General features: G+C 36.4%; 1 protein-coding gene across 1 annotated transcript; it reads left to right on the top strand.

Moving 5' to 3' along the window:
* The first annotated feature begins 2,199 nt into the window (after positions 1–2,199).
* Positions 2,200–3,857, top strand: LOC149175529 (protein LURP-one-related 3-like). The gene is made up of 3 exons (XM_089422872.1): positions 2,200–2,561; positions 2,659–2,904; positions 3,024–3,857. Exons 1-3 carry the CDS (start codon positions 2,271–2,273, stop codon positions 3,153–3,155), a joined length of 669 nt encoding a protein of 222 aa, XP_089278998.1. The 5' UTR covers positions 2,200–2,270; the 3' UTR covers positions 3,156–3,857.
* The last annotated feature ends 9,175 nt before the right edge of the window (positions 3,858–13,032 follow it).

Here is a 13,032-nt window from a genome sequence, read left to right on the forward strand (position 1 = left end):
CCTTTTTATAACACATATTGTTATTATATTATAACCAATTATAACCAGAAGTATAATGATAAAATCCTTTTTTTAAATGATTTGCGAGGCAAACATATCCTGAGATTTAAGTCAACAGGTCAGATCCATGAAATTTAGTTGGAGAGGCCTCAGACGTTTTATCATTTTCTTATGGTTTTACCATTTTGATGGATTTATTTGTGAGCAAACCTGAAATAAAAAAGTTAAAATTGCACGGCTTTTTTTTGGGAGAGTTGATGTTACAAATTTTAAAGAGATTGTAAAGGGGTCAAATTGTTGATTATTCTGAGAAGTGTTTTATCTCTCTTGATATGCCATGTGATTTTTATTTAACATGGTTTAAAGGTTCGTGCTCTGTGAAGTTGTGATTTCAGGTTTTTTTTGGAGGTGGATGTCTTGTGGAGATACCAAATGGGTGAACGATAAGGGTCACTTGGAGGTGTTTTATGTGATAGACATGGCCAAGGCGCAATGTATCACTTCACGACCATCGTAGTAGTGGGGATAGACTTCTTCACAGATGCTTATGATTTTTTTTTTTGCATCTTGAATGTCTGCAAACTCCTGGGATGGATCTACTATTCCAATCTAGCTATTGAAACTGTAAAATACTAGGTACTCTATCGGCTAACGTTTCGGCAATAGTGAGTGGCGTCGCTCTTTGTGGAGCTATGGCAAGATAGCTATGCTTTCGCTTGCTCAACGACAAGATGTGTCGCTCAAATTGGCTTGCATGAACAATGCTTGGACATACAAAGCCTGCAGAGAGAATGGCTTTGGCGTAGTAATAATAATAATAGCGATAAATTTATTTTAGGGTGAGTTAAATTAGTGAATAAGAATTTTTGTTTTGGTGATAAGGAATTTAATATTCTACCCTCATTTGATTATAGATATACTTTATTATCTTTGAATTTAACGTTATAATTTTCTTAAAAAATACATATTTTTAATCATTAAACAAGAATCACATTTTTTTTCACAATTTTCGTTTATATTATGTGCAAACATTACTAATAAATTCTTTTAAACCCTTATTAACAATGATAATATGATTATATGAAAATATAATCTACCTTTAAAAATTTAAATTTATAATTAAAAAAAAAACATATATTCTTAACCATTAAACACATAAACTACACAGACCACAGCTCTGGCTTTACAACTTTATTGATATGAACATCACTAGTGGGTTCTGTTAGGCCGTCCTTGGAACAGTTGTGGTACCACCTCATGCGGAAGCGTAGACTTGAAGGGCCACTGTTAAGTGACAGACACGTTGCCGGCATGCTTCACGCTAAAGTACTTATTGATACTTTTAAGCTAACACTCTGCATCCTTTTGACACAATTAAAAATGGGTTTGCAACAACGATATCAGCATATATCCTTGCGTTTTAAGCGTCCTAGTGGTTTTTGTTTTTAATTTTTTTCCTTTTAGCTTTTAAAAGTTCCATTTTTGTCCCTTTTTATCCTTTTAGGTTTTAAAAGTTTCATTTTAGTTTTTTCTCAAGGACTTTGGGTCAATTTTAAGTAAAATTTGTTTTAAGATCGTTAAAATTTTAAAGTTCAATTGGATAAATTATAATTTGAGTATTTAAAATATTTATGTCTAAAAGTTAAAATTATATTTTCTCAAAAATTATATTATCTATAAAAATAATTCAAAACATTAATTTTAAAATTGTATTTAAGGATATGTGATCCAATGCAATGTATAGTGGATTTTAAATTTATAATGTGTTACAAACGTTTGAAATGATTTAGTGAAATTATTTTTATATTCATAAGCAAAAATTTCAAATTTAAATTTAAATAAAATTTTATATAGATTAATAAGCGCTTAAATCTTTTTACTTATAAATCTATTCCAAACCCAAAACTCCATCGCTTGTGCATTACCCCACTCTCAATGCACTCTACTCTCAATGCACTCTCCTCATTGGAAGATGATGTTATAAACGAAAAACGTCCAACTGCGTTTAATTTTTGATGGGGACCATTACCACATTGAGATGGTTGTAACCTACGCGGCATTGTTGGGAAACGATGCTTACTATATCACACGTTGCACACGCGGATTCCATGTTTCAATAGCGAGATAAAGATCTAACAAAAACTCTGTAGGAACCACAGATATATATCGACCTCCGAAAAACCCTATATTATGGTTCATCATAATTTCTGCTCCGAACTGGCTCCGACCTCGTCTTCATTTCCGTGGGTTGGTGATCGAAGCAAGAAACAATGCCTCAGGTGCATCCTCGTGTCTCCTCCCAACAAGAAGTTTCAGTTTCCACCGGCAACCATCATAACTTTTGTGCAGAGCACTGTTCCTCTCCCTCTCCCTCTCCCATTTTCTCTCCTGCAACCTTCACAGTTTGGAAGAGATCGCTCATCTTTAATGCCAATGGATTCACAGTCTTTGATTCCTCAGGAAATCTGGTCTTCAGAGTCGATAATTACTCATCTCATGCCAAACGCCTACTCTTTCTCATGGATGCTGTGGGGAACATTATTCTTACTGTCCGCCACAAGGTACTTTTGCTTGATTTGATTAATTCCAAGTTTTTAGACATTGAATGCACTTTATAGGTTTTATCATTTTTTCTGAAATCGTTTTTGGGTTTAGCAGAGATTGAGTTTTAACAATCGATGGGAAGCATTTAGAGGAGACTGTTATGGGAGTGGGATTAAGCCAGCGTTTAGCGTTATACAGTCTGTGTCGACACTCTTCTGGAGTAAACCCTCTGCCAAAGTAGTGTTAAACACTACAAAGAGACGGAACACGAATCTTTGCGACTATGAAATCGATGGATCCGGCTGCAAACCGAGCTCCTCATTCACTGTATTCAGCGCCTCTCGAAAAATTATCGCTCAGGTTTGCTCTTCTCGAACATAACGTAATCCATAATGATGTTTGTTTTACTTATTAAAGCAAAGTAGGGTGGAGTGTATTCGGTATGCGAGAGGTACTAACTCAGTCATTCAATGGCACAGGTGACACGAAAACAAGCGACATCGGGCATCATGTTAGGAGACGATGTTCTCAGCCTTGTTGTGCAGCCTGGAATCGACCAAACCCTCGTAATGGGACTCCTCATTATTTTCATTCGGATTACTAGCAGGTAATGCTAGTTAAGGAATGCATATCTGCATAAGGGAACAACACTGAAACCAGTGACTTACAATGTACAGGGCAAAAAAATTTCCCTGAACTATCATATATCAACGTACAGAGGAGCCACCGCCATAATCAGCGGAGAATATGACCATGCCTTAACAACAGCTTTCAAGTTCATGTTCCCCATCCTTTACATGGTAGTGGTGTCGAGGAGGATAATACCAGAGGACTATCCCTCTCCATGCAGACATACTCACCACTAGAGAATCCTTCAAGGGCTTATAGCCCCCCATGGATCATATAATTTGGATATATAAGCAGGTAGATCTCATACCTGCTCAGTAGGTAAGAATGAGCTTGGACTTCTTGAGATAGTTTAGTTTGCCAAAAATTATTTCCATCCTCAACTTTTTAGTGAAATTCTAATCAAATTTAACCAACAAAGACCCACTAACATACACCTTATGAATAAGATGAGGTATACTTACCAAAGACACGAAGGCTCACTCAAAGCTGAATGTAATACTGGTACGATTGATGATCTGTTCAAGTAGTGGATTCAGTAGAAATAATGTAGCATCTGTAATATATTCTCCATTCGAATTCCAAAGGAAATCTCTTGATCAATCCGTGGGCTCCACTTCAAAGTAAAATATTGTAAGGTACACTATTATCAGTGGTAATAAATTTTAATCTAATCTCTTGTTCAAGTGGTGTGCTGTACTTGGTTGCTTGTTGAAGTGTTGTGCTGTACTTGGTTTCAAGTGCTGTCATTAATATAAAGCTTCTGTTTCAGAACTTGATTGAACACGTTTATGTTATGGATTCCAAACAAAGGAGTATTAAAATATTCTTATTAGAATTGGCTAATTTCCGGACACCAGAGCTTCCATTGAAGCTGAAATGGGGATGCAGAAATTGACAACCACCCCTTGGACTGACTGGTTCATGTTAATTCTGTTTTGCAATTGAGATGTTTGTATTCATATTTCTCTAGAGATCAACTATCTTATCGAGTAACGTGCATATTCTTGTGAATATTTTTGGAGTACCATGGATGACATCCATCTGCATACGATGCTTTCGCCAGACCATGCCTACGTTGTGATTGTGATCGCTAGGCAATTATTCTGTCAAAATTTATGTAAAACTACATAGAATAGTACGGCAACTACAGAGAATTCTGCCACATGCATTTGTGGGGTTCTCGGTATGACAGCCGTACAGAATTTTGTCACATGCCTGTCTTGGGTTCTCGTTTTTAAGATTTACTGGAGAGCATCATCATTGCAATTCATTAATTTTACTCAAAATTTCAAACTTAATTCGAGTCCGTAGACAGGAAACAGAAACTTAAACAATTTAAATTACTAATGTTATTAATATTGATTATTCTTAACATTTCTCAAACTTAATTCGAGTGCGTAGACAGGAAACAGAAACTTAAACAATTTAAGTTACTAATGTTATTAATATCGATTATTCTTAACATTTTCTTCTTCTTTTTTTCAGAGGAAAACAAGGGTCTTTTCATTCAAATAAAGAGGGAGTACATATATCATGGGTTTGTCTCGTGTTTTTACAGCTTGATTTTCCTTGCTCTTATGGTAGGATCATAGATTTTACTTTACGATTTCATAGTGCGAATTTATCAAAACAAAATATTACAACTTTCTTTTGGTAAGATTTTCTAACCGTTAATTATATCCAAACATGCAAAACTTTTATAAAAGAACAAAAAGTATTTCCAGATCAGGAGAAACTAATAATCCCTTTCCACATAGTGTGGTGAACATAAGCAACAAAAAATAACTTACCATGCTCCCTTACGACGCCCCTCTTTGATAGGAGATCCGAAATTTGTTTTTTCTCCCTATATATGTGCCTAAATGTAATGTTGTGAAAGGAGCCTTTTAAGTGCCTAATACAGCTCATTGAGTTAGATAGAATGGGTGGGCTGAATAGAGAGCGCTCTTTTACTATTTTATTATGCCTTTGAATTTCCATAAATGTACATAGTCTCCCACCAGAGCCAACTAGACAACTAATCCTCGTGATTAAAGTTTGGGTTAATTTGAGTAGTTATTGGAATCCCAAAAACTCTAAGAATTCAATTGTTCCAAATATATATTAATATGTACACATCATTAATTGTGATAATCTTTAATATATAATTTATTTGGTTTTAGTTTGATTGTCCTAAAGTGGTAAGAGAGCCCAACTGAGTTGTTTCTAAACTTCATGTGTTCGTGCGAAGACTGTGGTATAAAGGAGACGCTCGAGGCAGAAGACTATCTCACCCTAGACATGTTTTGAGGTTTTCAGTGAAAATAAATTTGTGATGGCCACGCGCTAGGAAACTTAAAGGTCATGATCACGTCATTTTAAGTTGCAGCAGGGCTCATCATATTACAGTTTTGGAAGGCGTCCCTAGAAACGAGGAGCATCGAATCCTAGTTTTTTGAAGGTTAAACGAAGCAAGAAGAATCTTTGTTGGGAATTTTTGATAATTCCAAACAAAATGAATAGAGAAAAATGCTGTGTTTTAACCCAAGAAACTAAAAATTTGTTTGTTGAAGACAGAGTTTTACACATGCATAAAGAATGCTTGTATTCATTAAAAATACTACTGTTACAAAATAAGATCTTCCTCTAACAGAGGGATTACAACCAGAGAATGCTTCAGTTCCACACACCCAAAAAAAATTACTCTGTCTCTCCTTTGAAATTTAAATTTCTTTCATACGCTGCTGCGTTTTTCACATTCGTTTTCTCAATGAACAACAAAAAAAAATTCACTTGCGCTGCTGCGCATTCTCTTACATTACATATTCTTAACAAAAATTACATTCACACTCTGCGTATTGCCCTCTTCTTTTTCTTCACACATACGCGCTGTTGTGCGTATTACATATCATATTCAACTACAAAAAGAAACATAACATAACCCTTTTGTTTGACTTGTGCCGTGTAAAAAGAAATTACATCCATGAATTTAAAACAAAGTAAATGCTTTACCTACAATTTACGACCACAGTACATTTCATTAATTTTTCAGTATGGCGATATGTTAATTTTGTTTTAACCATATCGCACGAAAATTCAGAGACAGGCAGAGTGAAGTACTCTCACTCTCATGAGCTACCAACTGTTGATCTTGCCCTCTTTAAACGGACGGCTGACGCAATTACCCGGAGGTCCCATCTTACCAAACTTTACCTGCCAGGGAATGGTTGTTTTGGAACAGTGCTTGTGGCCACGTGTCCATCATTGATTGTGGTCACTGCCCTCGAAGGAAAAAACCACTATACAACAAAAGCGGTGTGGGGAAGGGACTGGCGGTTTTCTCCAATAAATGCCACGGTTGAAATTACATTCCAACACTCCCCTTTAATTTCAACTGCTGGATTATCAGTCCTACCCAGGCATTTCCTCAAAAACTCAAAACTTTTCTGTCCCAATGGTTTGGTCAAAATATCGGCAACTTGCTCCTAAGTTCTGTAGTGTTGTAAAACAATTTCACCATTGTTTACCAATTCCCTAATGTAATGAAACTTTGTGTCAATGTGTTTTGTTCTCTTATGAAACACAACATTCTTGGATAATGCAATAGCTGAGATATTGTCACAAACATCCCAGTTCCTTTTGTTTGCTCTTGGCATAAACTCCTTAACATCCTTCTCATCCAAATTTCTTGACACACTGCTGCTGTAGCTACCACATATTTTGCTTTGCTGTAAACAACACTACAATAGGCTGTTTTTTAGAAGCCCATGAAATGGCTCCTGAACCCATGTGAAAAACATAACCGGATGTGCTTTTCCGATCATCTACACTTCCAGCCCAATCACTATTAATGTATCCAATTAAATCTGAACATTTTGAAGTAGTATGTAAAATGCCAAACCTTTTAGTACCTTTAACATACCTCAGAATCCTTTTTGCTACCTGCCAATGTGCTTCTTTTGGCCTCTCCATGGATCTGGAAATTAAAACTAACAGCATACATTATATCCGGCCTAGTTGCAGTCAAATACATGAGGCTGCCAACTATGCTCTTGTATAAACTAGGATCAAAATCCTTTCTGCACCTCTTTGCTGAGTTTTAATCCCATCACTGTGGGAGTGATTGCTGCTTTGCTCTCCTGCATATTAAATCTTTCCAACACTTCATTAACATATTTCGCTTGTGAGATAAAAATCCCATTTCAATTTTGTTCTACTTCTATTCCTAAGAAGTATCTCAGCAAACCCATGTGAGTCATTTCAAATTCTTCTTTCATGACTGTTTTGAAATTTTCAATAAGATAATCATCATTACCTGTGAAAATAACATCATCAACATATAACACAACAATTAGTATTTTACCATCCTTTTCTTTGATGTAGAGGGTGGGTTCTCCCTCACATTTTTCAAATCCATTTTCCAGTAGATAGGAATCTATCCTACTATACCACACTCTTGGTGCTTGCTTCAGCCCATAAAGAGCTTTCTTCAATCTACACACTTTTTGCTCTTGGCCTTTCTTTTCATAGCCTAGAGGTTGTTCAATGTAAACCTCTTCCTTTAACACTCCATTTAGGAATGTTGACTTCACGTCCATTTGGTAAACTTTCCACTTGTTTTGTGCTGCTATGGACAGCACTGCTCTCACTGTTTCCATTCTAGCAACCGGTGGAAAGGTTTCCTCCTAGTCTCTCCCATACTGCTGCTTGTATCCTTTGACAATCGGTCTTGCCTTGTGTCTTTCTATTTTGCCTTTAGCATTACTCTTGGTCTTGTAGATCCATTTAACTCCAATGACTTCCTTTCTTTTTGGTAGTTCAACTAAATCCCATGTCTTGTTTCTTTCTATGGCATTGATCTTCTCATCCATAGCTTCTATCCATTTCCTATCCTTAACTGGTTCTTCGAAATGAACAGGGTCATCAACATGACAATATAAAGCAAACAAAGAGTTCATACCTTCATTTGTTGCCTCTTGTTCATAAATGTCACTTAAATTTCTGAACTTCTTACCTCTTTCATTGGGTGTACAAGTGCTTGAAGAAGCAATTGAATTTCCTCCTTGTGGTGTGCTTGGAGAAGCACTTTCATTTCTCCTCAAGGGTGTCTCTTGCTACCCTTGTGTTGGTATTGCTATTTGGGGATGTATTTCAGCCATCTCCTCATCATCTTCATCATGTGACAAAGAGTTTTTAACATTCATTGTTTTCTCTATGCTTCCATCCCAAGCTTCCTCCTCAATGAACTGAACATCTCTACTCATAATAAGCTTCTTGGTGGATGGGTTATACAACTTGTAAGATTTGGATTCCTCACTGTATCCAATGAAAATACATTTCTCCCCTTTGTTGTCCAACTTCTTCCTAAGTTGATCTGGAATGTGAGCATAAGCCACACATCCAAAAACTTTCATGTGGGTGACTCCTTGCTTTGTCCCACTCCATGCTTCTTTCGACATTCTGTTCATGACTGCTTTTGTAGGGCATCTATCCAAAATGTACGTTGCATAGTGTACAGCTTCAGCCCAATAATCATTTGGCAAATGCTTTGCCTCTAAGATACTCCTCACCATATCCATGATTGTCCTATTCTTTCTTTTGGCAACTCCATTTTGCTACAGAGTGTACCTAGTGGTAAATTGCTTGTGAATTCCATTTTCTCTACAAAAACGTAGAAATTCCTTGGAGATATACTCACCTCCTCTATTAGTTCTTAGAACTTTGATATGCAGCCCGCTTTGGTTTTCTACAAGTGCTTTGAAATTGCAAAATCTTTCAAACACTTCACTTTTGTTCTTTAGGAAATAAACCCAAGTTTTTCTAGTAAAATCATCAATAAATGTTAGTATATAGTGGCTACCTGCAAGTGATGGAGTTTGCATCGGTCCACATAGATCTTATTGGACAATCTCTAAGGGTGATTTTGCCCTTATGCTTTTCCCAGATGGAAAACTTTCTCTGTGTTGTTTCCCCAAGATACAACCTTCACAAAGGCTGTCTGGTTTCTCTATCAATGGTAATCCTCTTACCATTCATTTTCTATTCAACAAGTTAAGACCTCCAAAGTTGAGATGTCCAAATCTCAAGTGCCACAACCAATTTTCATCTTTTGGTTCGCTTTGGAAAGCCTCTTGTGTCACTGCTGCTATTTCTTCTCCATTTTTTAAATCTGCTTTCATTCTGAGAGGGAACATCCTATTCCTTGTCATCTTCACTTCAACAATACATCATTTGTTGGTTGTTTTATCCATGATGGTGCATACATCATCCACAAAGAAAACATTGTACCCTTTTTGAACAAGCTGTCCAATACATAAGAGGTCACATTTCATTCCAGGAACATAATAAACATCTGCTATGGTTTTCTTTTCGCCTTTCCTTGTTAAGACATTTACTTCTCCTTTTCCCATAACAAAAACTTTATATCAGTCCCTAGTGTGACTTGTGACTTCACATTCTGATCTAACATAGAAAATAGGGCTATGTTTCATGTCATATGGTTGCTGCAACCAGAGTCTAGAAAACATACATCTTCACTATTTTCTTCAGCCATATTACAAGCTAAAAACAAATTATTTTGGTTGATATTTTCTCTAGTGAAATTTACACTAGTTATATTACTCATATCATGTTGTTTCTTCCTACATTCATTTGCATAATGCTCATATTTTTTACAATAATGACATTGGACATTGGATTTATCATACCTTTGTCCTTGAGCATGATGTTGTCCACTTTGTTGGCTGCTACCTTGGCCTTGGTTGTGATTTGGATTGCTGCCTCTTCCTTGAGCATTTGCTGGATTGTTTCTTCCACCTCTGTTTTGGCTTCTACCTCTTCCTCTCTTGTTTCCTCTGCCTTGACCTCTTCCTCTTCCAAAGAACATCTGGGTCTTAAAGGAATGTTCTAGAGATGAGTTTTCCTTTCTACTCAACCTCTGCTCATGTGTTATCAGTGATGCATGTAGTTCATCAACTAAGAATTTTGTGAGATCATTTGTCTCTTCTATGGTGGTGACAATCACATCAAACCTTGAGGGTAGGATCCTCAATAGTTTCTCCACAATCCTCCTTTCTTCAAGAATCTCTCCATGAGACCTTATCTGTGTGACCAGACAAATCACATGTGTGAAGAATGAGTCAATATTATCTAACTCCTTCATGCAGAGATTCTCAAAATCTCTCCTCAGCAACTGTAGTTTTGTTGTCCTCATTTTCTCCATTCCTTGATAGGCTACCTTGAGAGTTTTCCATGCTTCTTTGGATCTCTTAGCTGCTACTATCCTTGGAAACACACTCTCATGCACTGCTTGATACAAAAAGTAGAGGGCTTTAGAATCCTTCTTCTTATTGCTCTTCAACAGATCTTTCTCTGCCTGAGTTAAATTATTAAACTCATTTTCATCTGTTGGTTCTTCAAAACCATCCTCAACAAATTCCCATAAGTCTTGGGAAGCAAGCAAAGCTTTCATAGTTATTGCCCAATAGTCATAGTTTTTCCCATTAAATTGTGGGAGCTGAGTATTACAGATACCCATGCTAGTGCTGGCTCCAGCCATTCTTGCACTCTTAACTATGCTTCAAAATACTTGACTGTGTATTTAAAACAACTAGCTGTCTTCAACAGTAACACAAAAACTAACTTGAGAAATACCTTGGATTTTTTTTCTTGACTGAGTCTTCACTTTGCTGGAGAAGTTGCTGCAGCAAGAAATCCTTCCTTCAGCTTCTTTGACACCTTCAAAGAGCCTGGACAAGCTCTGATACCATGTTGGGAATTTCTGATAATTGCAAACAAAATGAACAGAGAAAAATACTCTGTTTTAACCCAGGAAACTAAAATTTTGTTTGCTGAAGACATAGTTTTACACATGCACAAAGAACACTTGTATTCATTAAAAATACTGTTGTTACAAAATAAGATCTTCCTCTAACAGAGGGATTACAACTAGAGAACGCTTCAGTTCCACACACAAAAAAAAAATTACTCTGTCTCTCCTTTGAAATTTTACTCTGTTGTGTAAAGACAATTTCTTTCATATGCTACTGCATTTTTCACATTCGTTTTCTCAACGAACAACAAAAAAAAATTCACTCTCACTGCTGCACATTCTCTTACATTACATATTCTTAACAAAAATTACATTCACACTCTGCGTACTGCCCTCTTCTTTTTCTTCACACATACGCGTTGTTGTGCGTATTACATATCATATTCAACTAAAAAAGAAAACATAACATAACCCTTGTGTTTGACTTGTGATGCGTAAAAAAAAATTACATCTGTGAATTTCAAATAAAGTAAATGCTTTACCTACAATTTACGACCACAGTACATTTCATTAATTTTTCAGTATGGCGATATGTTAATTTTGTTTTAACCGTATCGCACCAGACAAGCAAAGTGAAGTACTCTCACTCTCATGAGCTACCAACCGTTGATCTTGCCCTTTTTAAACGGACGGCTGACACAATTACCCGAAGGTCCCATCTTACCGAACTTTACCTGGCGAGGAATGGTTGTTTTGGAACAATGCTTTTGGCCACGTGTCCATCGTTGATTGTGATCGCTACCCTCGGAGGAAAAAACCACTATACAACAAAAGCGGTGCAGGGAAGGGACTGGCGGTTTTGTGCAATAAATGCCGTAATTGAAATTACGTTCCAACAAGCTTGACCGGGCAAAGGGGTTTTGACGGGTCACGATTAACATTGGTGGTGGTGCCCATTACAACAATGAAAAATTGTGAAGGATACTGTAGTGGAAGCGTATGTCAGTTTGTAAGGGATTTATCTGTAAGGGGTTTCTCTTGCTCAATTTCTCTGAAATGTCACCGAAATTTTGTATGTAAAAAGAAAAAAAAAGAAAACTATTGAATTGCAACTATCATAGAAAACAAACAATCCTTGTAGTAGTCAAGAATTATGTCCGTTAGCATATTTTTATAGCCTCTACAAACTGCACATATTTGTACTTTTGTGCTCTCTGTGTTACCGGAAAAGGTCCTTGATGTCAATCCGGTGAGGCTAAGCATGTATGCAATCTAGGGATTTCAATCAAAAGATTAACCAATATGATACAAGGGGTTTGAATACTTATCCATTTGTTGTTTATGCACTAGTTTTGATTCGACGCCTTTAAATTGCAATGGGTGTTTACTTTATGGAACATCCTCATTGGACTAACCAGACTAGTTGGGGAGAGATGTGAGAGAATACGTAGAGAACATTGGTTGCAACAGACACAGGGGTTCGATTCTTCAATTTGAGGGAGAGAAAGGAAAAATAAATTCTGGAAAAACAAAACAAAAGAACTATTGTTGGAACCTGCTGAACCGGATGTGAAACAAATTAATGACTTACAGAACCTCGGGCTTGGTGGATCGACAAGGGCATGTTATAACTCATGCTAGTTTGGAACTCGTAGAATTTCTCCTTATTGTCATTTTTAATGGCTAACCAATTATGATATTTTCTATCGGTGGATTGTGAGGGAATTAAAAAAGAGGTACATAGAATCGTGATATCTGAAGACACCGAAAGAAATATTGTGATACAAAGAAGGAACAACCGTCTTTATTTTTGGTAGATTTATTGAATTTGAAATCGTATTTCAACTATATTTATATGCAATAAACATGATGTTACTAGTCCCTAACAAAATTTCACTGCATCTACTATTCTTAGGATGGTTTTACTAACAAGATTATGATTTACTGAGAAGTGTTCAATTTTCAGATATTTTTGGGTTGTCATTCAAGGGTTTTGTTTAAGATCCAGAAGAGCTAGTTCTTGATTTGCAGCAATAGCTTCAATTCTTCCATATTGTAGCCATTCGACGTTATTGTGAGGTTAGGATGGTAGAATATGGACAAATCAC

The sequence above is a fragment of the Pinus tabuliformis genome, chromosome 4_1 (genome assembly GCF_031772625.1).
Source record: "Pinus tabuliformis cultivar Carrire ecotype Pingquan chromosome 4_1, CPIR1, whole genome shotgun sequence".
Taxonomy (NCBI): domain Eukaryota; kingdom Viridiplantae; phylum Streptophyta; class Pinopsida; order Pinales; family Pinaceae; genus Pinus; species Pinus tabuliformis.

Coding starts and splice junctions, on each gene's coding strand:
- LOC149175529 (XM_089422872.1), top strand. CDS start 2,271: ATGCCTCAGGTGCATCCTCGTGTCTCCTCCCAACAAGAAGTTTCAGTT. Junction 2,562..2,658: donor TTCTTACTGTCCGCCACAAG/GTACTTTTGCTT, acceptor TGGGTTTAGCAG/AGATTGAGTTTTAACAATCG. Junction 2,905..3,023: donor CTCGAAAAATTATCGCTCAG/GTTTGCTCTTCT, acceptor TCAATGGCACAG/GTGACACGAAAACAAGCGAC.